Below are 25,883 nucleotides of genomic sequence, written 5' to 3' on the forward strand. Positions count from 1 at the left end.
ACTGGCACATTACAAGAGACTAAAAAGTTGCTGCAAACAAAAGCAAAACTAGGCTCCGGGTAAAATCATAGGAGGAGAAACACAAAAGGCCAACAAAAAGCAGCCAAGCAAAAAGTTAGTGTCATAGCAATCAAATCAAAAGCAGACATTTTAAGATAGAATTTAAGACAGGAATTTTCATAAAAGATACCAATTTATCACCACATTCAATATCATCACAGCTGATAGCATCTGTAGTTCTCTCTACACACTTTTTCCTTTTCTGAACACATCCTCTTAAAATCCTTGTCTTAAATTAATAAACAGATAAAAGTCACTGTGTTCCTGTTAAGCAAAACGGAATAGCAGCCAAGAGATATTACACATCTGCTCCCAGCATAAACTGATACTGTCAGCTAATGGCAACTTCCACCATAACCAAACATTAACAGGCTTCTATGATAAAAATTTACAAAGGATACTTTCCCTCCATTTCTCTCTGAAGATCTCTTCAGAGAGCTTGGCAAAGATAGATCACACATGCTCTATCCATAATGCAACACTGCTGTTAATCTGAATTACTGAATCTCAATTTGCCCATGATCCTTCCACTGTTAAGTATTTTCATATCTTCACAAAAAACTCATGCTCAATATTTTGTGGGCTTTTGCCTCAGACTTTACAGTGAAGAGAAGGAAGTGGTGAAATATGTTTACCTTATTCATTGGAGAATAAAGTCAGTGAGATTATTGTTTGCCCAGCTACAGAATAAAATTGAAAGTTTAAAAAAACCTAAAGAACCAACGTTTAAAACTAATATAATAAGAAAGGAGGGTTACTGACATCAAATGCTTGTCTGGGAAAAACTTTCTAAATATTTTTGCCATTAATATCAACAAAGATTAAGTGAGATATCTTACCTTCTTGTTATTATCTGGACCATTGAGTCAAAGGAGGATTATGCTTGTGCTACCTGTTGTACTATCCTACTAATCTAGGTTTGAACACTACAGCTAAGAGCAGAAGGGTCTGCAAAGCTAATTGGAGCCCGTCACCACAGATTTCTGTATAAGCAGCCTTTTGAACATTAAACAAACTGCTATTAACAAGGTAATGCATAGATTAATTAGGATAGCTATCAGTTCTTGCGTGTCCCTTGGCCTGTAACACCTGTCTTTTCAAACACTTTTGTTTAAACACCAAACAATTTGTAAAACCAAAAACACAGAAGCTGTGTTAAAAATATCCTGCAGTATTTTTACACTCTCCAGCACTACATTCAAGGACGTGCTTGGCTCTTGTGGCTTATTTTCCCTCTTTTCCCTTCTAAAATGGATTAACAGAGTGTCGGAAGGGTGCAGGTAGCTTGTGACTGCTCCAACTCATGTCAAAAGCCTAAGTCTCTGTTCAGATAAATCAGCAGTAAATTCCCCAGGGTAAGTATCAGCTACTCTGGAATCTGTTCATCAGTCACAGAAACCTGTATGTTCCCACCAGATTTTGTTTTCAATGGCATTTGTGCTTTGGCAATGTTTTATAATGGGATTCATCAGAACTGTTCTTTAGACAGTCACACAATGAAAATGGGGAGCTCTGAAAAAGAAGAAGAAGAAATCAGGGTAAACTCTGCAAAGATCACCAATGAAGAAAGGCTATAAACTTGTCAAAGTGGACTCAGCTGCCACCACGTGTCAGTTCCTGCTCCTCTACAGTTCCTCCCAGCCCTGAGAAATGAAGCTGCAAAGCCACAGCAAGGAAAACATTCATCCACACATGAAATGCAGTAGACAGTGGAATAATAATAATACAACTGGAAGAAATAAGGTTTTCAGAAGTTACTGCTGATTTAAGTTTGTTTCTTTTTTGGGTGTTCAGATAGGGATATTTTAAAACAGACAAGATCTCAAGGAGTGCCGGACACTCAAATATAAAAATGGCACCCTGGAAAGGACCTCAAATTAATCATCTAACAACAGCAAAAGGATTAATTTAATGGTTGTTTTGTTGGGTTTTTTCATACATACCACTACTATTAATATTCTTCTGGATCCAATCAAAACAAAAACTAACATTGGTGTATTCTCCTGGGTAGTTCTTCCTTCCACATCTCAAGCCCCCAGCTAGTAATTCCATGGAGAGTGTAAAACCCCAAGTTGTTTTCTGAAGAACATACTAATGGGCCTCCAGAATCACCCTGCACAAGGACAAAGGAACCTTGTCCTGAGCCAACATCTCTCTTGCTGTTTTTAAAATCTCAGTTCAACAAGGAGAGGTCCCAGCTGCTCACGTGTTTGGAGCTTTGCATTTTAAAAGACAAAGAAAGGCACAACCTGTGTTCAAGGGAAGTGACTCTTTTTTGCAATATGGATAATTCAAATTTGACTGCTAACGAGACTTTTACTGTGAATCACCACAGCCTGTTTGTAAGAAAACAGCTTTGGGAGGTTTTATGCTTCCCCTTTCTGGCCCAAGGGTAAATTACTGTGCATGAATCCTTGTCTTCCTCCAGAGGGAATCCTGCACAGATCATCCCCAGGGTCACTTCACTGGGAAGTTAATGTAATAGCTCTGACATATGTCAGGTGCCAGGATGGGGACTTCCAGCTGCTGCAGTTTTTTCCCCTTTTCTCTGTCTTGAATTAAAACACATAATCCAGTAGAGGCATGAATTAGTGGTTTCAGAAGAAGATTTTCCCTTCTCCTTTTCAAATGGCCTCAATCTAAATTACCTGATTTCTCTCCTCGCACCCATGTCCCTTCATGTCTAGCTGAGCTTACACAAGTGAAAACTTTTTAACATGTCTGTTCTCCAAAAACTAACGCACAGACAGAAGGACTGTTCCAGCACAGAATGTGGTATTTAAAACACAGGCACAACATGCCCAAGCAGCAAAGACTGCATACCTGCACCCCACCCTGTGACCACACACATCCTCCAGAGCTGCAGCACCTCCTCCCCGGCAGGAGGCACACCAGGAGCACGGAGGGGGTGAATTCCAAGGGCTCAGCCAGTTGCAGCAGGGCAGTGTCCAGAGTGGTCTCGTTAAAATTTGGGTGTATAAAATACTGCCTGATTGACCTTTTCTAGGAAAGCAAAGACATCAATGTTTTCTGAAGGACTTGGGAATGTGAGGGTTTAAATAACTTCGGTTTTATAAATTTCCAAGTTGCCTTAAGAAGGGAACACTTTTAAAAGCAGCTCCAGAAACCACCAGCTTTCTGATATTAACAAGTCAAGATTATGCATCTTTGACATGGAACAGGAAACATGCAGAAAACTCCATCCAGCAATGGTAGGAAGAGAGTCTTGGAAAAACATGTATCCAGTGTGAGCAAAGTGGCAACTTGTGCCCTAATCTTTCTGTCTTGGTGACAGTCACCAGTGAGCACAGAGACAATACACCTCTCACTCCCACATCCTCTGGGATACTGAGCTTTGGAGCTCAGTGAAGGCCCAGGTCTGTGCTGACAGTCACACAAAAGCTGTTGTGTAAATGCAGATTGGGATCAGCATTCATATTGTATTTGCAGGGACCCTCGTGGCAGGGAGGAATGATGAAGCTGACTCCATGTTCTCAGAAGGCTAATTTATTATTTTATAATACTATATTATATTAAAGAATACTAAACTATACTATACTAAAGAATACAGAAAGGATACTTGCAGAAGGCTAAAAAGATAATAATGAAACTCGTGACTCTCTCCAGAGTCCTGACACAGCTTGGCCAATGAGTCAAAATAACTCACACCAGAATCCAATGAAAAAATCACCTGTGGGTAAACAATCTCCAAACACATTCCAAAGGAGCAAGAAACAGGAGAAGCAAATGAGACAAAATTATTTCCCTTTTCTCTGAGTCTTCTCAGCTTCCCAGGAGAAAAATCCTGGGCAAAGGGATTTTTCAGAGAATGTGAATGCCACATGTTCAGGGCTGCTGGATTGCTTCATCATGGAGAATTTGGGAATCACATTTACATTAAAAACTATTTTGAAAGATTGATTTGTATTTCATTACTAAGCAGAGCACACAGTACCTGTCTGTACTCTTACTCTGTAAGATCATTAAGTCCTGATACCACCATCCATAACTCTCTGTATGCTTCCCTAAGGAAAAAGAATGTTCATTCTCGGGCTGATATAACAGCAGTCCTGAAACCCATGAATCTTAAAACCTGCTGTGTTCCTAGCACACCTCTGGAAGAATCCAGAGGCAGTGTAAGCTGTAACAGGTGTCACCTAGCCTGTGCCACCCTGGATGGAAGCAGGGACACACTGTGCAGTTACGGACATTCCCAGGGAAGGGCTCGTTCCACTGCACTCATCTGGAATGAAGGCAGTGGGCAGCTGTGAGAACCCATTCTTGGGCAAGGACTGCTCCTCCACAGATGAGCTCATCTGCTGTTTGGCAGGCACAACTTCTTCACCTCCAGTTATCCTACTGAAGAGGAACCTGGGCTGATTTGAAGGCATTCCACAAACATCCTCTGAAACAGAAAGCACTGATGTTCCAAGAAGTCTTTAGAGGTTAGGTTAAGACTGGGAGAAGTAAAGAACACTCCATTTAAGGGCAACCCCAAAGCTTTTCAAGCTCCACCTCCCCCTTTTTTGCTAAATCTTCCAATTTCCCTCATTAAAAAGGATCCAAATGTTTAGACCACCATGAGGAAATGATCCTAGCAAAAAATAGAGCTTCACCAAGATAAAAGCTACCACTTACCTTCAAAAGTTATAGCCTCCAACCTACAATGAACAATGGGTCCCTACAATGGGACTCATCCCATTTTTCACAGACTGCTAGAGGGGGAAAGGGCAGCTCTAAAATGCTGGTTGTTATTTTCAATTACTCTGTAGTCTTTGCAATTGTTTTCACCAAAGGAAGTAGGTGTAAACTGACATATAGGCTGAAATGTTATTGAACTGCTGTACATGACTTAACAAGATGAAGGAAACAAGAAAAATTAGGTTCTGCTAAAGCCAAAGCATGTAAATATCACTGTGCATATTTTTATTTCCTCAAAATATATTACTAAAAAAATCGGGACCAACTGCAACCATTAGGTATTTTGAGAATTTATAGTCCAAAAGGTACTCTCTAGTTTCATGAAGGAAGCATAATAGAGGTTGTCTTGCCTGTTGTAACCTTTATTTCTTCCTCAGTAACATTCATGTTTTCAAAATCTTCTTTAGTTGAATTCAAAATATTTAAATCTAGCAAATGAGGGTGGTGAGTGTGTTAACAGGATGTCCTGAGTAATATTTGTATTGTAGAATAACTTTTCTTTCCTTATTTATTTTTGTAGAAGAAACAGATTTCTGTTTTAGGGATCTGTGCCATTACAGTATTAAAGTGCAATTTAAAATGTGCCACAAACACAACTCCCAGGTTCTGGCCAGATTCATTGTTAGTCTTCACCATTCATTAGGCCTTTGTTTAATGCCTGAAGAGGTTTGCAATCCCTTTTTTTAATGAAATCATTTCTTAGATGAGCATTTCCTAGAGCAAAATAATTCTAAACATCCACTCCACTGAAGAGCCCTTTGTGCTCCCCCAAGGAGGCATTTTCCCAAGTTTCTATTTAGTTTTCTGTTCCCTGTTACATGGACAAAGGAGGCTGTAGCTCTGAATCCTCCAAAGGTCTCTGTTTCATCAGAGTGGAAGACAGCCAGCATCACAGCAGAGGAGCTTGGAGCAGGTGCTGGTAGGGCAAATCCACAAGACTTGACTAAAAATGAGAAAGCAAAGGCTCACTAAAAAATTAACAGGTACTTTTTAATCCTTCTGTCTTTCAACAGTGGGTGCATAATATTCTGTATATTCCAGCTCTCAGACAGGAAGGTTAAAAGTAACCATGAGCAAGAGATAAGCAGGCTGAGGCTGAAGGACTGACCTATTCCTGGCAGCCCGTTCAGTTTCCTCATCAGAACAAGGAGTCTCTGGCATCCTTTCACAACAGTCACAATTGCAGCACCCACCAACTTCCTTACAAATGAAACACCCCAGCTACCTGATTTTCCCTAATCTAAGCACCAGCTTCAAGCAAGTGCTGAAAATTTTGGGATGGGATTTCCTCTCACACACTGTAAGCCAAGTGGCAAAAATTGAATGATGCTCTGGAGTGAATAGCTGGACTCTGAAAAGGAGATGTCTAGGGTGCTTTGTGTGTGATCATTCCTATAGACCCAAGTTACTGTGCTATCTATTTTCTTCACTGGAATCAATTCAGAACGGCATTTCACGTAGAATTTAAACACTCGAAAATGGTTCACCTCAATGTGGCTTTGTCTCTGTAAGTTGAGAAGAATTAGCAGTTCTTCTCAATTCTCAATTCTTCTTCAAGCATTTTTCAAGGTACTGAAACTAGTACCTGTAACATTACCTGGAACTCTACATGCAAACTTTATTTACACTGATCAATAGGGCTAGTGAAAGCCATAAAAGAAATAGAACACTCCCAAAATCAAAAGTCAAACTGATTTCCTCCTCTTTTCCCACACCTTTACACACAGTCATGGCATCATAGAATCAATCTTCACTCTCTTCTAGTTGAAAAGACTGGTATGTAAGCTTTACATTAAAAAATGAAAGAGTGAACCTTGTTGTGACAGTCATATGGAAAAAAAATCAAAGATCTAGAGGGTCTTTCGGATTGTGAGTGATTCCTGCAAAGTTTGGTTTCTGTGACATTCAGACCTCTCACAGGTGATACATAAATATTAAATTTATATGTCATGATGAAATTTAACCCAGGAAATCCTATTTGACCATAACCTAAAGGGCAAATGCAAACCTATCTGTCTTTTGGGATGGATAGTGATTCCTCTTAAATGCATCCAGCAGCATTATTCATGCTCGTGTTGCTTGATCTTGTTTGTCCTTAGCTGTATAAACATTTCTTGTTAACTCAGTGGTGCCCATTTCCATCATGCAGACACAGGAAGGTTCATGTTATACCTTGACTACATGGTCCTCTGGAGCACAGATAATCCACTGACAGCCTGCCAGGTCGCTGTAGTGCTCTGGGTAGTGCATACTCTCCAACACTCCCTTCTTCAAAGAGGGACTCACTGCCAGCAGCTGGAAATCCAGGCAGACAAAAATGGAAAGGAAAGCAGCAGCTGGAAATGCTACCAGAAGAGGAACATCAGGAGTTCTTTTAAGGCTCAGCAGGTGGCCCTTGGGCCCATCCTTAGGGCTGGTGAACTGCTGTGCACACAAAAACCAAACGCAATTCTCCAGGACGTGTTTTAGCCTCAGCTGCCTCCCTCAAGGCCCCCCCATGACAGCATCATCCACACAGAAGTACCACAGGAGCTTCCTCTGGTTTATTTTCTCCTGACATTCTTTTCCAGGTCCCCACCCAAGAGTGTAGGCAGGCACATTACTTAGCTTAAACTTACCAGGAGAACATCTGGTGTAAGAGCTTTGTAGGTAATGGAAAAACCAGTTCCATAATCTTCATCATCAGAAACAAATTCAGCCTAATGCTATTGGAGCCAATCAAAAGAGGTAATGGAACATCTCTTCCACAGAATTTCCCTGAAACATAACATTAGAGAATAATCACTGTTTAAAGCCTTCAGTTACTTGAGAAAACTTGCATGTACCATTTTTAATACTTAGCTATAAAATTTTAGGATTAAAGGGAAATTTCCTATTCATCTTTCTACTTTCCTTATTAATCCATTAGCCCAAATAGGTTCACACTATTAAAAACTGAAAATCATTGACACCAGAAGTGTGATACAGTTCCCTACCAGGCATTTTCCAACCTCCTCACCTCCCACACTCTTTTTTCTCTTATTTCAGATCCTATGTCTCAATGTATCAATCAAGCAAGTGAAACAATCAACCACCACCTCACTGGGTGCCCTTGCTGTTAGAATAAGGAGTGCTCTGACAGGTTATAGATCTTAAAGGTCTTTTCCAACCTGAATGATTGTTTCTAAGAGTGAGGGGACAAAAACTCACCCACAAGTCTGTCGTCTTTTGAATGGACTGATAATGAAGCATATTCACAGAACATTTCTGGCTCTACATCAAAGTGGGAGAAATGAAGCCATGTGTAATTCCCTTCTGGCACAAATAGACTCCACACACACAATCTGGAATAAGAAATCAGTTCCCATTCACAAAAATGCAACCAAAACCTACACTTGTATGGGGAATATTCTCTGGGGGAGGACTTTGTTTTCTCTGCTTACTGGTGGTTTTCATAGAACTGTTCAGGCCTTCCAGGAAAATGCAATTCCCCTTCACTCTTGCAGAGTTTGCCATCCTGAACACTACAAAACACCGTGAGTTAAATCATAATGAAAGAAATTAGGTTTGACACTTATGCAATCAGCTGTTCCACCAAAAATCTCAAACATCTGGAGGATATTGTGAGACAGAGTTGCTCAGCTGCATTTTATTTCTGCTGGCAAACTGATGCTGTGTCTTCTTTTTTCTCTCTTTTATTTGGAATTCTGGCAAATCAGCTTTAAACCCCATCATCTGGGAGCAAGAATGAGGCCCTGCCAATGGACTCCCATTTTTTTGTAAATGGCAGTGCTTATTTTTCACCTTAAAGAAACTCTTGGCTACATGAAGATTTCAGTAGAAATCATTTTCAGTGAGGAAATATGGATACCCCCGAGCAAAAAAAAAGTTTTCGTGGAAGCCCATCTGAAATAATGTCCTTGGTTATGTTACAGCAGGAGGCTTTTGCAACAGTTCAATGTGCTGTTAAAAATCACTTTAATAGAAGAAACAGAAGCTTTCCTCTTCAGTCAAGTGTCAGCAGAAAAACAACAGCACAAAAATCATCTCCTCTTGCTCTTCCTTCTGCTTGCAAGGTTAGCCAGTGAGAGCAGCATTTATCAACAACTATGTAAACACAAACAAATTTAAGGAGTCAAGTACTTATTTGATTATTGCAGCTGCAGCATCCTGGGAAGACCAATAAAAACTGGCAAAAATGTTTTCAAAAAGGTTTCTTCCTTTATGAATTCCAACTATTTTTGGGAGGGCTTTTTATGCTTTAACACAAACAAAAGATACTGGAGAAAAGTAATGTACTCACCTGTGGAGCTTTTCACTTTCAGATCTAATGAAGGAGGGATAGGGAATGGAGAGGAAAAAGAAGAATAAATTACTGCAGTTTCATATTCACAATTTACTTTTGTCCATGTGAAATGGCAATTTTGTACAGCTGACACTGAGACAGCTCCCCGTGCTTTTTGGGGACACAGTGCCTACAAAAAAACAGGGCTTGGAATTAAAACCAAATTGCAAGTTTAGGGAATGCTGACATTGGAATAAAGAGTTCTGGAGTAGCCACTACCAGAATGAACCATGCTTTGACAGGTCACTCGGACTGAGCAGCACTTTTTCAGAAGCTAAACCCTTTTCATTTTTCTCTGACACATTATGGGGATTCCTTCTTTGAATCACCAATTGAAGATGGTTTCTCATAGGAAATTTTATTTTTCTCTTCACAATTTTTTTTCTTCTCATTGACTAAACCTCTTAAATAACCCTCCCTCAGTTTTTCAGTTCTCTGTTTTAACACAGTATCCAAAACCCTTTAACAAAATTAGACAAACTTCTTAATTAGACCAAAGAAAATGTCAATTCAGTTTCTTATAACTCTCAGTAAAGTTCACCCCTGCCATTTATATGTCCAGCTCCATGACTTTGGCAGTGGTGCCTGATGGTCACACACTGTTCCCCAGTACAGAGGGAATTCATGGCCTTTGGGAAGAGTGAACAAAAGCACTTCTGAGCATGACTTGTCCCCATGCTGTTGTCAGATGTCTGATCCAACATGTTTTAGTTGAGAAAAATGACAAGTGACTTCAAAGAAGTGCACATGGAATCTCTGATACTTTCAACCAGTGAATTTCCACTAAAAAAAAAAAGAAAAATTCCAATAAACCTGCTAACTGGCTAGCTGCATAAAAGGATCATTCCTAAAAAAAAAAAAAAAAAATAAATGGTCAAAGTAGGAAGTAAAGTGGAAGAGAAGCAAACACTTACAATGCTCTCAATTTGGTTTTGACAACTGCCTGTCAGTAACACACACTTCAAAGGACTGTGACATGCTGCAGTGCTTTGACAGGAAATCATGTAAGTGCTGTATCCTGAGAAAAGATAAAATTAAATAAAATGATCTGAGACGGAGGATTTGTCACAAGCAAGGGACGCATTACTGCGGGGACTTAATTACCAGCACTCACGTTCTCCTGAGCCCAGCACAGCACCATGCTGAGCCCTGGGAATGTTCCCAGGGATCCTCTGTTGTAATGTTTCTTCTTCTCACTCCTTATCCAGCTGCAGGAACATCCCATCCCCAGGAGATGACACCAGCAAGGCTCCTGGGCTTGCCTCGACACAAAAGGGGCCTCCGGAGTCTCCCTGGAAAAAGGCCCAGCAAAATCCCCGAGCTTCTACAGCTGAGCAAGCCTTAAAGGGTGTGTTGGGGTCTCTCTTGTGCCTTACTAAAAACCTGCAACAGAGGGGACAGTCAGCTTTAAAAGAGCTGTAAAGACACACACATTTTTGGAGAGTTTAGTCAGGACTGTCAGAAGGGGAGAGACAGATTAATTCCCCTGTGGGTTCATCTCTGATGTGCTTGAGCATGTAAAAAAGGAGTGAGGAACAATCACTTAACCTTTATCACACTTCCTTTCCTTCCTGTTATCCAATTCTTTCTACTTTCATCCTCTGGATCTTTCCACATTAATTAATTTATCAAGTCTTCTGAAGTTGCTAAGCCCTAAGCATTATTGCACTGGGGTACATTGCAAAATTGTTCTCAGGAACCTGTCCTACAACCCATACAATAATTAATATGGAATCATGTCATTAAATGCATTGCCCCATAGGGGACTTTTGAAAGAATTCCTACATCCAGACCTCCCAGTTTACAGTGAATTTGTTTACTTTGGCACACAGAGCTCCTGAGAAACACTGCTAAGCACACAGGGCCCTGTGTGCTGGCAGGCATCTCTTCCTGCATCTCGGATGGGTTTCTTTGAAGCTGTCAGTGCTCTTGGGCACTCTCTGCTGTTTAGGATTGGGAGATTGACTTCATGCAAGACCTGAGGGAGCAGTCCATCTGAAACACAAATCAATGCTCAGAAGAAAAGCTGGAAGGTAAACTTAATGTCACTGTTAATACACCACAAAAATCGGTTGGAAACCTGCTCCAAGCCATGTTATGGTTACAAGCATGTTTTGGCAAACATCTAGTTTTTTGTATATAAGTGGTTTTACTTGAAAAAAATTCCAAAATGTTTCAAAATTCAAATACAGGTCTAGTTTTTGTGATTACCTATTTTGAAGTAATTCACATGTAGAAGCAAAATCCCATTTTGAGATTACAATTCTTAGGGCCAGTTGAAGGTTACTTTTGCTCAGGCTCTGACCTAGGTAATCAAGCTCTTAATTTCAGAAAAACAGTGATAATGTGAGTGGATTACTCTCCTTTAAATGGCCCCAGCCACAAGTAGTGCAGATATATCCTGCTTCAAACTTTTCACCTGCATGAGGAAGACATGCTGGCAAAACTGATGAACCTGCCACACAGGGACATGAATCTCATTAGTAAATATTTGAAAGAAAAATTACAAAAACTTCCTTAATAAGTGATGGAGGGTTTTTAACAGAAAGAAAAATCTTGTTATTTTTGTGGAATCTGTAAAATTAATCTCATGTTGACAATTTATCTTCTGCATGCAAAGAACAATAACTTTTTTCTTCATGGAGAAAAAAATCACAACTAACTCTGGCCTTACTGAAGTTGAAGGTGCCATCCAGCTTCAGAAGGGCAATGAGTTCACTGAGTCCTGGGGTCAGACTTGGGGTGCTGAATGACAGATGTGACAGGCAGTGTCTGCTCTCCCTGAGCCCCAAGCCGTGCTGTCCTGCAGTGACATGCAAGTATTGCAGCAGGTTCCTGTGGAACAGAAAAATTAAAGTGCAGCTATGCAATCTTCAATGTAAAAGGGAAAAAAAGGAGTTGTTTTTTAACAGAGAAGTTGTTACTTCTAATACCCAATACCTTTCATCTTCAGATTTTAGAGCACTTAAGATGCACAGACAGCAGGAGCTGAGTAAGCCCTGTAGGAGGAATTGGGAGATTAAAAAGACTGAGAAGAAAAATCCTTTTGCTGCAGACCTGACCATGGTTTGGTGATGGACTAAGGAATCAGGTCCTCTTACTGTGTTTAAAAGTGTTCAGCCACATTGCTTTTTGAAAGAGTAGGGAAGATTTGGACACAGAAAAGTGCAGAATAAATAAGATAATCTCTCCATGATTCTGAGTTGATCAAAAAAACCCCACAAAACCACAGTGAGTCCTGCCTCAGGGCTCCTGGTACCAGACCAGGTGTGCAGCAAGGGAACACAAAAGCAATGAGTATAAACTTTATTCTGCTTCAAATGAATTTTTTACATAGACTTCCAAAATCAGTCTTTGTCCATCTCTGTAAGTTCATTTATTAATTATTTTGAGGTGTTCAGAGGTTTTTTTCTCGCTTTTTGTTAAAACATGAAAAGTACTGATTACAAATAAAAGGGCAGCACCTGTAAGTAAGCACCACAAAAGAGATGCTACAGCACAAATATGTTTCCAGTCCATGTTTTCCTGCACCTGCAGCCTGCTCCTGAAATATACCATCCATTCATGTCCAGGGAGCAGTGAGCTGCTGTGACCACCCACTGAGCAGAAACAATGGGAAATGCTCCTGCCTTCTCTTCAGGGAAACCTGCAGCCTTTAAAGAAGACACTCCCAGTGAGGAAAATCTTTGTGTCTGCTCTGGTTGCCTTTGGGGAGGAGCAGGGAGGGCACCCCCAGGTGCTCTCTGAGGAGTCACAGAGCCAAAGCACCAGCTGCATTCCCAGCACGCACACTTCCATGGCTTTCTCAGAATCCCTGAGCCTAAGAGATCCTAAACCTTGCTGCTCTCCCCTCAGCTGTGCCCTGGGGCCTGGAGAAAAGCAACACACATGTAATAAACACCAAGGCCCTGAGGTACTCAGGCTGTGAAGGCAGTGGTTGGATGAAAATTTTAGGATGAAGGATGCAAATCAAGGATGCTGGGCAGTAGCCAGGGAGTTGGGGTGGTGTCCTGTGCCCTATTTGTGAGCAGTTTCACCCATTTAAAACAGACTCATCTACAGCTACTCTTCCATAAAGAGTGATAAACAAAATAAAAATAATAAATAAAGGTTTATCAGGAAGCAGGACGGGTTCTGAATCCTCTCCATGTAGCCACAGCCCTCTTCATAGAGAGCAGGCAGGCACAACTTCCCAAGGATATTTCCTGGGAATCCCAGCGAGGAACCTCAGAGGAAGAGAAAACAATTCTTATCTCTATTGTCTGCTCCTGTTGTTTTTGCACATGTGGAATGTGTTAGGAAGATTGTTTACCTGAAGGGATTTGGTAATTGGATTCTGGTGATGGATGTTTATATTAACTAACCAATCACTCAAAGCTGTGTCCTGGCTGTCTCAAGACAGTCAGAGGTTTTTCTTTAGTATCGTTTTCGTATTCTTTAGTATAGTATAGTATCTCTTTAATACAGTATAGTATAATATGATATAATATAGTTTAATAAAGCAATTGTTCAGCCTTCTGAATCATGGAGTCAGATGCCAACCATTCCCTGCATCAGGGGCTCTCTGCATTTGATATCTCCACCTGTTTCATTGCTTTGCCTAAAAGCAGGCTGGAGTTCAACAATACAGTACCATACAATGGCTTGGGTTGGAGGGCACCTTAAAGATCCAATCCTCCCTGCCCTTCCAGTTTTCTCAGAGCCCCATGCAACCTGGCCTTGGATGGGGCAGCCACAACTTCTCTGGGCAGCCTGTGCCTCATTACCCTTAAAGAATTTTTTTCCTAGTATGCAATCTAAACCTCCTCTCTTTCAGCTTGAAGCCATTCCCCTGGTCCTGTACTCGCTGCTCTGGTTAAAAGTTCCTCTCCAGCTCTCTTGTAGGCTCCCTTCAGGTACTGGAAGGCTGCAATGAGGTCACCCCAAAGCTTTCTCTTCTCCGGGGCTTTGTTCTGCAGATAAAACCACATTTGCTTGTGCAAACCTGCCATGGGTGTGAGCCTCGCTTCACCTGGTTTCCCCCAACAATCTGAGTGAAAAAGGCAAAATAACTCCACGGGCTGGTCTCTTGCACTTTCTGCCCACACTTAGGATCTGAGGGGGGAAAAGAAGGAAAGATTCAATCTGGATTCACGTTTTATTTCTGTTTTGGTAAAATAGAATTGGAAGGCATGGCCTGGTACAAAATTCAGTCTTTCTGCCATGTCAGGAGACAGATTTATAATCCCTAATACAAACTGCCCAGGCTAAAGCTAAACTAAGAAAAATATGTGCAGATATTCTCTTTCAAGCAAGTTTTGGAATTATTTTGGAATTAAATCACTGTTTCATTATGAATTTCAGAAATCTGTTTACAAGCAGCATTTGTATTGAAAATACTTCTGACAAACAGTCAAAATACACAATAGACCTTGATGACCACCAACAGTGGCTGGATTCTCCAGAACATCTTTCACTATGCCAAATTTACTTCTTAACTCACTATTATTGTCATCATCTACGATGGCTGAGTGAAGCTGATACCCTTTATGTGTTTCTACAGGAGAATATTTATAGAAACAATTATCTGCAGTGATCATTATTCATTTGGTTGTATTTTAAGAAAGGCAGAAGCAAAGCAACCAGTTCTGCCCAGCAGCAAATTGTAAAAGTTAAAAAAACAGTGGTCACAATTTTTTTTTTTCCTTAAGGATGAGAACTTCAATGACAACTCATTGAAAACACATCTCTAATAGATTTAACTCTGTTAAACTCTCCACTGTGGAAAATACAGCATCCATAACCATGGACCATTTTGTAGTTGCTCTGGCAGACAGGAGGGTGCATTCAAAGGATGGAGGACCAACACTTGTACAAAGTGTCTTGGAAATGTGGAGTTATCCAACCTACCAAGTGAATCCAACATTTACAAAAAAGGGGTTTGCTGTCACCTCAGGATTAGCGTGGCTGTGCAAGTGACTACAGTGACACAATTGTGCTGACACAATGCTACTTACACCAGCTTTTAAATAAAAAAGGCTTTCTATAGAAATGACCTGTTCATTTATCTGATTTTCTACATTCTTCCCTAATTATCAGTCCACACACCTTTTTCCCCTTGTGCAAAGAGACAAGGACACGGGGAAGAGGAAACAGAGACATTTTTTTTAACTGATTTATGTTTTACCAGAAAAAATTTGGTACTTGGCAAATGGGAATAAATAAATTTAAAAAATTAAAAATCAGATTCACAAAATATTCTTTTCTTTCAGCATTGAATAATTCTATCTTCCAATGCAAGAGTAGTTTAAAAGTGATAAGTTAATTTTTTTATACATATTATACCGAACTTTTATTATCTTTGTTTTGACAAACTCTAAAAGCCCCTATCCTTTGCAGTTTTTAATCCAGGAGATTCCTGATTCCTTTACAGGTTTCCATTCTTGTTTTCTGTAAATTACTAAATCTTCATGAAGGAAGCAGGAACAATTGCTATCATTAATTGTTCCAAAAAAGGGATAAGATTTTAAGATAAAAACTTTAAAAAAGGGATTTTAAGATAGAAGACAATGGAAGGGAGGACCTGCTGTGTTCTGTTTTTACCCCAAGGGTATCCTGATAAACCATCACCTTGCTGCAAATTTGGAAGTATTTAATTTTATTTATTTAATAATTAATCATGCTTAACATTATTTGTTCTGAATCATCAAGGAATCAGGCAAAAGTTTTGTAAGAGTTACTCATGGAAAGAAAACTTTCATGTAGATAACTTAGAGGGTGAAACCAGTGCAGCTTCTTGATATCAGCACTCCCAAGCCTCCCAAGCTTGTCACTGCCAAGCAGAACCACCAGGACCTGAAACTGTTCAGGAAGATGTGAAAATTCCCTCCTGCCTTTCTGCAGAGCAGCTGGCACAGCACAGAGCTCTGTGACACAGAGCAGCCCCAGCAGCTGGCTGGGGGAAAGGCTCATCCTGGGGCTGAGTGAAAACACAGAGGGTTTGGGGCACAGAGAGGGAAACCCAGCCCCAACCCTGCACTGCAGGGCAACAACAACTCAGTAAAGGAGAGGTAACTCATTAATCCAGCCACAAAACACTTACCTCCACTACTGAGTTTTCCAAATGTCATGCTTTGAAAAGCCAGGTGTCTGCTAAGCAAGGCAGGAACCTCCCTTGAAATGGAAAATGTAAACCCCCTCCCTCTGAATTATTATTATTTTGAAATTAAGGGGCTCTCAGACAAAGATATGGGAATAGGAATAACAGTTCTTTATTAGGAAAATTAAAAATACAAATGCAAAAGTACAAAAAATAAAGAAAATAAACCACTGCCAGAGTGAGAGCAGGAGCTGAGCCCTGTGGGTCAGGGTGGTGGCACAGTCCCATCCCAGGATGGCTCAGCCCTCCTGCAGTGCCAGCTGTGCTTCTGCTGGAGCAGGGATCCTGCACAAGGCTGGAGTTTTCCTCTGGAGCTCCAGGGCTGCTGGAGATGGGCCTGCTCTTCCTCTGGGAATGCAGGGCAGGAGAAAGCTGCTCCTCTGGGAATGCAGTGGGCAAAGGCTGCTGTGCTGTTCCAGGCTCAGATTGTATCCAGGTAGGAATGCTTGGCTCCTGCCCTGGGCACAGCATCTCCCCATGGGATGCTGGAATTTGATCAGCCCTGCAGGGACACTCCCTGGCCATGGACAGCAGAGATCTCCTGGAGGGAGGATTGGCTGTGGGAGAGATAAAGAGAAAACTGCCCCATGGACAGAGAGAACTGCCCCAGCTCTGACAGATGGAAATAGAACACACACCCCCATTTCCAGCCTAAGACACTAAATTTAATAGAGCATGGTTACACACTAAATTTAATAGAGCATGCTACACACCATCACTGAAGTAATTGCTGTAAAGTACTGAAATCCTCTCTGAAACTATTTTTTTGAGGCAAAATGAATTTACCATGGCATGCTTTGTTAGCAACTTACCCAGGCAGATCTACACATGGAAATAGAACTCACATGGAGAGAATATCAGTTGCTATTTCCCAACAATTTCTACAGCTTTATATTTCCTGCACATGTCATACTTAGCCAATATTGCAGACCTGAGAAACACACCACAAGTGTATAATATTGTTGGGAGTGTGATCAGTGTTTTGTTTGGCCAGAGGCTTCCCAATAACAATCCCCCCAATCCACCATCAGTGACCACCCTAACAATCACTTATGTGTTTATTCAACTCTAGTTTTTCATTCTTTCCCCTGCCAGTCACAGGGTAACAAACCCCAGCTTTTATTCTCAATACGCAGTTTTATAGGAATTGAACATAAACCCTGTCCATGAAACTTTGAGTTGCAGTTGGGGTGTTTTCTGTTATGAATGCAGAATTTATTATCTGTGCAGTTTTCCTGCTAGTCCTGAGGAAATCTCCATTTCTGCCACTTCTGAAACCTGTATCACCAACATGATTCCAGCTCTAATAAAAAACTCTTGAAAGCTGCTTTCCTCCAGGGATTCATTTGTATTTTGCAGGGACAAAACAAACTCTCCAGACGCCCTGACCAGTTCCACGTACAGCAGAGCTCTGTGCTCATCCACCACAACAAGAGGGCATCAAAACAAGAATAAACAATCCCTGTGGTTATGAGTGATGCTACACAAGCCACTGATGTGGAATAGAAGATGGAGAAACAGTGGGCAGATGGAGAAACAATCAGCACGTTCCAATTTCTCACAGAGAGGCATCACTTTCTGTGCAGCATTAAAGGGGTCAGACAGAAACAGCACAGAGGGCACATTCTGTCCAGGCTGCACTTACCTGGGATGGCAGGACAGAAGGAGAGGTTTTCTTGCCCTGTTCTCCTCTTCTACTACCTATTAATAGTTCTCCAGAAGCTGTTTCCTTTATCTATTTTCCTTTATCCTGTGCAGACAGAGGCACACACCCCTGGGGAGCTGCTCTTGCCCCTAAAACTTGCAGCTTTGGCAGGCAGCTCTGGCAGCACCACTCCTGACCAGCACCACCCCTGTTGTAGCTGAGACAGAGACAATACAAAGCAACACACTCCATTTTCAGAAGGCTTCAAACCTGTTTTTATTCTAACATGCTTTTTCTTACAAAACTCCTAAGTTTACACCTTGGTCATGAGAGACAAAATGCTCATTGGAATAGGCAGTTGCAGGTTTCTTCTCTTATTTATCCTTCTTCCTTGGTTTCTATGTCAATGACATTGGTAGGAAATTCTTTTGGGCTAAACATGGATCCTCTTATCAAACTTCTCTCTGGCTCAGACAGAGAGACAAAAGTTGCTGTAAAACCTCTTCCACAATTCCTCCTTTTTTGTATTTGAGCCACAAACACAACCCCTAAGGACTTTTGCAGGGCCCAAGCAGACAGGGGAGACACGAAAAAATGATGACAACCAGCAGCAAAATTAACAACCCAACTTCCAGTAGACCACAGGCAAAGGTCAAATCAACCACACCACCACTGATCTCCATCCACACCTCTGCTCTGAATCTCAGTGCAGAGCTGGCTCTGTGTCCCAAAGCTTTGTAGTGAGAAAAACAAAGCCATGAAGTCACTAACTGTCCCAAACTGTTTTAGCAGGCAGAGCCTGTTCCTGCTGGCCCCAAATAATGGCATTAATCGATGTTAGCCAGCCTGGGCTGTCCCTTCTTTTGCTGTGCACTGGCAGAATGAAACACTGGTAAAACAAAGTGTACTCAGGGCTGCAGAAATGTGCACAGCTGCTCCTTGCTGTGAGACCATTACAAAACAGCCATGTACACACCCAAATAAGTTTGAGACCAAGAGAAAGCAAAGAATATTGAGAATGCTCATCATCAGAGCCCTCCAGTTGCTTTTTCTGCTGGCTTTGAGGGGTTTTTAGAGGAGCCCAGGGCTGGTGGAGGGAACACAGGCTGCACTGGGCCAGTGGACCACTGAGGTGGCCCAACTGCAGGGCAGAGAAAGTTTAATTCTTGCTAGAAAAGTCTTTTGTGTTGCTGCTCCTGTCTGAGGAAGAAGAAAGGTGAGAAATGTTTCACCCAGTGGCAATGTAAAGTTTAAGAGAAGAGGGAACAAGGAGTGAAGGGTACAATGAGCAGCAAATGCTGGTTAGTAATTAACCTCTTAGAAGATCAGTAGAAAAAACAAGATTTAAATGGGATTTGTTTTTTGGGGTTTGGTTGTGCTTTTGTTTTTTTAAAATACAATGAGCTGTGCTTTTGAGGGTCACTGGTCACATCCTAGTAGTTTGCAAGGTCACTGCAGGAAAACTGGAAAACCTCTAAGCTCAATAAAATTCATGGTATCATATTCTAAACAAGATATAATGTCATGAAATATGAAACTCATAAATCATATATTTCATGTACTATACTTCTGAATCCAGTCATTCTTAACTGAAAGCAGATTAGTTTTTACATGGACTTAATGTATTTATGTTTGGATAGTTCGGCAGGAATTTTGATTTTCCAACAAACTTACTTTTCACCAGTTTTAACCTATTGTAATTCCAATGACTCCAAATTTGCTGTAACCATAAAAAAAAAAAAATCTAATCTAATTCTCAAGGTAGGCCCATTATTTCCTACCATTTCCCCAGAAGCTTATGAAATTTTCTGAATGGCACCAGCAAAACGCTCACCTCCGTTTTATTATGCTTTAAAATCCACCATTCACCCTTACATTGAGAGAGAGGAGCTTGGCATTCACCTTTTTTAGTCAGAGCCTTCATGCTACTTCAAATACCAATAAATTGGAAAGCTGAGAGAATTAGGAATTCTCAGTTCTTAAAATCACAACATGAAGTACCTCTGCAATTCCCAACCATGGTTTTTCCCTCTCCCTCTGTACAAGTAAAGTCACATCTTAAAACAAACCCATGCTACACCTTCACTTGGGATTTGTGGTTTCGGGATTCATGTACTTTTTTAGACAGCAGAGATCACTAATAAATATACCTGACTTGCAAAAGACAAGCTACAAGACTTCAGCTCAATATTCCCACATGAATCCTAGTTAATCTGGTCTTCTAGTTTAGGATTATAGCTAGGTTTGGGTAAAAATTGCAAAAAAAGACCTACAAACTAAAACTTTGCAATAACAATGCTCACTGTGCTATCAATTCATTTGCCAGAAAAAATCATATCCCTGATTTTTCAGCCACCCAAGCCTGTTTTGGGGAGCAGATTGTTTGCCTGAAAATTTAGAAAATAAGCGTTTATAAAAAGGGCAGGGACAACAGTTAAAAGCCAGTATAATTTTGATATAATTCCATCAATTAATAAAAACGGTGCTGACAGGTGCCTGTTTCCCTACCAAAGACAAACTGACAGCCAAAAACCATGAGACAAATCCTTCACCAGTGATCCAAATCAACAGATGTGGGATCTCACAGTGCTAGCAGATCCCTGATGGCTTTAAACCAACCCAAAATTAGGCTGCTGCCAAACCAAGGGGGCAGCTGTGGCCCATCTCCCAGGAAAATGCTGCTGCCATTCCCCTCATGCCTGTCTCAGCCCTGGCCAGGCTCTGTGGAGACCTGAGCTTGTTCTGTGCAGCTGGATCTGCTTTTACAGCTGAATTGGTTTCTTGACCAAAGCTTTTAACCAAAAATTGAATGCCAGTGCCAATGGAAAGGAATGAATGCATGGCCTAGACAGAACAGCCCATTCATTTCACAGGTAGCCCCCACTTAGAATTCAAAGCATCAAAATCCATCATGAAATTTAGCTGGGCTGTTCTACACACAACACAGTCCTCAGAGCAGATCCAGAATTTTCAGTTGTTCCAAGCTTTGTGACAAGCTTGTGCCCCAAGCTCCTGGTGAATAAACGTGTCTCTCTCAGCCAAGTATTCTGAAATGTTGGGGTATCACCCGTCACACTCCAGGCATGATGAAATCCCTTTTCTTCAGGGGTGAAGATCCCCAAAGGGCAGAGTACCTTTGTAGGATTTTCAGCAGCGCAGCAAGAGTTAAAATTCACCCAGTAACTCTGGAGTTTAAAGAGGAAAGTTGCTCCCAGCCCTGCACAGCTTAGGTCTGCTCCACATCCCCCCAGGTATTAGTCAGCCTCATTGATCTTGGATGCAGGGGACTTTGTGAGACTTTGAACACCTCCTGCCTCGCTGTTCCCGTCACAGCCACCCCAAAACTGAAAGGGCTGAGGGTTCTTGCCTCAGAGAGACCCTGAGTTGTGTTCTATTGCCTCCAGTCAACTCCAGCAAGGGCTCAGTGGGAGCAGTAAAACCGAAGGGTTGGCTTTTGATAATGTTTTCACTTCAGCTCTCTACACCCTCCTAAACTCTCCAGCTGGCCCATCAGGGCACAGAACAAAGTGCACAATGGCAAGAATGCTCAAAGGAGCACTTGGGCCAATAAGAACCCACAGAATCCCCCCAAGAAGCTGGCTCCCACAACATTTGTTCTTTAATTCAGGATTTTGGATATGCATCCATGTCACCATGACATTTTATAAAAATCCTTTGCTAGGATATTTCTCCTATTCTGGCTGAGAAGCCTCAGAAAAGAAAAGTAAACAATAACTGTCTGTGGAATGTGGTCTGGACATTGTTTACCAACAGGTGCCTCTTGGATTGGTGCATGTGAGTTGTTTCTAATTAATGACCAATCAAAGATGCAGCTGTGTCAGACTCTGAGAGTCACAAGATTTTGTTATTCATTCCTCTCCTGTTCTTTCTAGCCTTCTGATAAATCTTTTCTCTCTATTATTTTTAGTATAGTTTTAGTGTAGCATTTTAATATAATATAATATCATAATATAATAAACCAGCCTTCTGAAACATGGAGTCAAGATTCTCATCTCTTCCCTCATCCTGGCACCCTCGAACACAACCACACATCAAGATCTATTTGAGTCTCCTGTGCAATAAAAAAAGGAGTGCAATTTTAACAGAAAATGCATTTTTCATCCTGCAATGCTCAATAGTTGGTGTACCAGCCAAAAGTAACTGATAACCAAGAATTAAAAGAAACAGCATCTGCTGGCCTTTTCCCACTTTTCACTGCAGCTCCATTTTCCCATTTTCCAGTATATGAGAGTTATAGATGCAGGCTCAGTTACTTACATCTGTGATGAGCAATTTTCCTTTTGTAGCTAAATCTCCTCCCAGACAGAAATTTCACCTTCCAAAGCAAACAAGACCAAAATCAAACAAGGTGAACAATGCCAACAAATGCAGAAATACTGCAGGTATTGCAGTATTGATATCAGCCAAAGCATCCCTTGGATAGAGTCCAGCCTTAAAGTGATTAATTAGGAAAGGACAAATGAAGGGAGAGGGAGCAAAATCATGCTTAGCTTAAGTATTTGACCTGAATATCTCAAAATGCTTTGTAAGGACAGATCAATACTAATGCTTTTCAGCTAACATTTGGAATATGGATTAAACAAATCAGCAACAATCAGAAGCAAGTTGGTCACTTAACTCCCAGCTTGTTCCCCTGGGGAATGTTTTGTGAAATGCAAAGTCCTAACAGCACAGTGGCAGCTGCTCAAGGTAAATAGAAATAAAAAATAATAAATCCATCACCTGATTTTTGGAGAGCACAGTGGTTACATTTCAATGCTTTTAATATGGGTAAAGATTTACAGTATTACAGTGCTTACAGAATATGCTCAAAATATGAAATATGCCATCTCAGGCAGGCAGCAGTGAGATGAAACCTTGAAGATTTTTTCAGAAACATAGATAGAATAAAATAAAATGAAAATGTATTGCATCATCCAGGCTATGCTGTCAGTTGTGTCTGCACTTCACATCAAGACCAGGAGTGAGGAGAGAACTGCAGTGACTACAGGGGCTCACAGTGGGTCCCTCTGCCTTGCTGGGAGATGGAGCTGAGTCCCAAGAGTAGGAAGACATGAATGACCTGTCAAACTAGCTTTAAAGTCCAGGAGAAGGAAGTCCAGGAGTAATCCATGTATTTGCTCTCGATCAGCCAAGTGAGACCAGCTTCCCCTGCCACAGGAGTCTGGCCCAGGGTCTGTTTGCCCTCTTCCAGGCTTGGTCTCCATGGCTAAATCACTCATTTTCAGGACCCACAATCAAATGCAATCAAGAGCAGGCTCACAGCCCTCAGCTACTGGGAGATCAAGCCAGAAAGGAGGAGAGAACAGTGAAGAAGTACCATGTTCATAAAGTTATTTATGTCTGCCAAAACTGTAGAAATGTGGATTTTAAACTCTTCACATTTTGGGGTATTTCCAGGCTGAAATCTTGGGAGTGGGTTTGGGTTTGTAAAAGACTTCCATATACACAGTTCCCACTTTTAAACATGGAAATGGAGACACGGAGAACAAGTGAGACAGAGGGGGGAACAGCAAAAAAGTTAAAATCAAAACTTTGTCTTCTGCTCCTGATGCTCCCAGAGCAATGTGAGAGTGTGGGAAGCACAAGCAAAGGCAGCCCAAGCACAAGGAGCAAACCATTCCAGAGAGGTGGGGAAAGCCAGGCCAAACAGGATAAACGAACAAAGAGGGGATATTTCCTTATTTCCAGTTAAAATGCAGCCAGTAGCAGGATCCCCTGCACTGGCACTTATCCTGCTGGTGGGATACTGCCCTGGGAAAGGCAGGAACCTTGTTCTGTCCCAGCTCTGCCATCAGATGGCACAACAGCACCAGCTCTGCCACCGAGCTGGGTGGGTTAACTTCCCGTGGTCTGGTTTATGATCAGCTGTAAAATTCAACATGAATCCTTTCCCCTTGGCACCGCAAGGCAAAACTCATTCAGACACAGAGAGATGGTTAAAGCCATACCAACAGGATTGGTTCACAATCCTTTCAAGACTCAGTAATTAAATAATTACTCAGTAATTAAATAATTAAATAAATTAATACATTAATTTCAGTCTGCTTTTCGTGGTTGCAGAGGAAGCTTAAGGAAAACTGAGGCGTCTGCAAAGTTCTCTAACCATAATGAGGAGCCACCTGCTGCACATCAGTGCCACACAGCCAGCACAGATCTTGCTGCAGGGATTTTGGTTTTGTGATCATTCTCAATGCTGAGGGTACAAGGGGCAGGAATTTACAAACCCTTTCTGCCCCACAGCAAACCTGAGCAGGATCACTGAGAACAAGTCATCTGGGTTTAGCTTAGAATTCTCCAGCTGGATTCATATTCCTGTTTTTTTGCTTTCATGATCAGACTCCTGCTCCCAAGCAGCTTCTACCACTGCAACCACCTGCAACAGCTGCTGCCACAGGAGACTCGTGGCTCAGGTATTACCAGCAATGAAACTCTGGTTTTTTCCTTTAGGGAAAAAACTTTTCCTTTCCCTTTCCTTTCCCCTTCCCTTTCCTTTCCCCTTCCCTTTCCTTTCCTTTTTCCTTTCCTTTCCTTTTTCCTTTCCTTTTGTGCCACAGTGAATGCCACAGCAGAAGGAGCGAGGGGAAGTAGAAAACTTTGGTCTTGAAACCAAGGGGATTCCCTGTCTCTGCAACTGTTGGTGTAGCTATAAATAATGAGGAGGAAATGAGAACTCTGCCTTAAAAATATTCAGTACTTTGAAGGTGCAAACACGACTGAAAACAATAATTGGGAAGGGAAGAGGCAAAAAGAGGGAAAGCAAAAATGCTAAAGAGTGGAGCTACAAAAAAAGCCTAAAACACCCTTAGTTAGTTTGTGAGAAACATGATCATGCAAGCTGTGAAGCAGAGTCATGGATGTACAGCCAGCCCACCACACGCCTGCTTTGGAAGGGATAAATTTCAGCTGTCTCAGCAGCTTTTGGCAAAGCTGACAGAGCTTAGGGGTGCAGGTTCCTCCTGTCAGGCCTGCCGTGACAGGGCAGAGCCAGCTCCCAGCAGCACACTGCAACAAAACCGTCACTGAAGAGTCTTAAAAGCTTAAGAAAATGGATTTAAAGGAGTTCCAAGGCTGGTGGGAAACTGCAGTGGGTGGAAAAGTGAACTGTGCCACTGGTTGAGTGTCTTGAGCAATTCAGCCAAGAGCTGGAGGCCTCTGAGGAACGTCACAGAGCACCACAGAAGCCACACCAGGCTCAGAGACAGGAAGGCTTTTGCCTTTCATCAGCAGATGTGAGGCACTCACACCAGCAGAAGCTGAAACCATTGAATTCTTTGCAAAAATACTGCAATGGAGTGCTCCTAAGGAAGGCAGGAGAGTTCCAATGCCAGCCCTCTCCCTTGAGGACACTCATTTCTGCCAGAGTGGCACAAGGAGATGGGTCACCACATTCATTCCTGGCTCAAAGACATGCCAATCCAAGCAAGGCAGACATGGTGTTAAGGTAAACTGGACAAGCTTGGCTCTCATTTTGATGTAAACAGGAGACAGAATTACACCACTACAAATTCTGTGCAAGCTCAAGACTTGGTGGCCGTGGGGGTAGTGAACAGCCCTGTGCTGACCGTGCGAGAGCTTCAGCCAGTTCTGACAAAACCAAAAAGCCAAAACACCAGCCACACAACAAAGTAGACAGCAAATACTAATTCCCTGCAGAAAAAACAGCTGAAGCACACTGAACAGCAGCGTTTCTTTCACAACTTTGTGCACAATGCAGCCCTTTTCATGTAGGAAAGTGCCATGTCAAGCTCTCAGAGTTGCAGAGCACAACTACTGCAGAATGCTGTCGTTTTGTGCCACTCTGTGCTGGTTTGTATTGAATTAGCACACACCACTTTCTGCACTGTTCCTTGCCCTCATGTAATATGTATGGGGTTCCATCACTAATTCATGGTTGAGGAGCTCTCTACTTTCTCTAGAGCAAGGGTCAGGGGTAAACTGTAGTTTTTTATATATTTTCATGCAAGAAAAGCCAAACCAAACCAAAAGCCTCA

At 41.7% G+C, this 25,883-nt stretch overlaps 1 protein-coding gene across 1 annotated transcript; it reads right to left on the reverse strand.

The window, feature by feature from the left end:
* Nucleotides 1–1,310: 1,310 nt before the first annotated feature.
* OVCH2 (ovochymase 2) lies at nucleotides 1,311–16,194 on the reverse strand. Its single transcript, XM_064422711.1, is given in 30 exon segments — nucleotides 1,311–2,094; nucleotides 2,096–2,173; nucleotides 2,462–2,532; nucleotides 2,535–2,612; nucleotides 2,884–2,946; nucleotides 2,949–3,063; nucleotides 4,016–4,085; nucleotides 4,295–4,388; nucleotides 4,391–4,465; nucleotides 5,112–5,191; nucleotides 5,575–5,704; nucleotides 6,453–6,546; nucleotides 6,934–7,056; nucleotides 7,365–7,456; nucleotides 7,459–7,518; nucleotides 7,951–8,084; nucleotides 8,184–8,279; nucleotides 9,049–9,067; nucleotides 10,190–10,309; nucleotides 10,312–10,364; nucleotides 10,951–11,080; nucleotides 11,445–11,540; nucleotides 11,760–11,809; nucleotides 11,811–11,865; nucleotides 11,868–11,922; nucleotides 12,652–12,701; nucleotides 12,704–12,731; nucleotides 14,070–14,179; nucleotides 14,496–14,621; nucleotides 16,167–16,194. Coding segments are annotated over 30 exon segments (2,499 nt in total). The 3' UTR covers nucleotides 1,311–1,968.
* Between the last annotated feature and the right edge of the window lie 9,689 nt (nucleotides 16,195–25,883).

The sequence above is a fragment of the Passer domesticus genome, chromosome 6, assembly GCF_036417665.1.
Source record: "Passer domesticus isolate bPasDom1 chromosome 6, bPasDom1.hap1, whole genome shotgun sequence".
NCBI lineage: Eukaryota > Metazoa > Chordata > Aves > Passeriformes > Passeridae > Passer > Passer domesticus.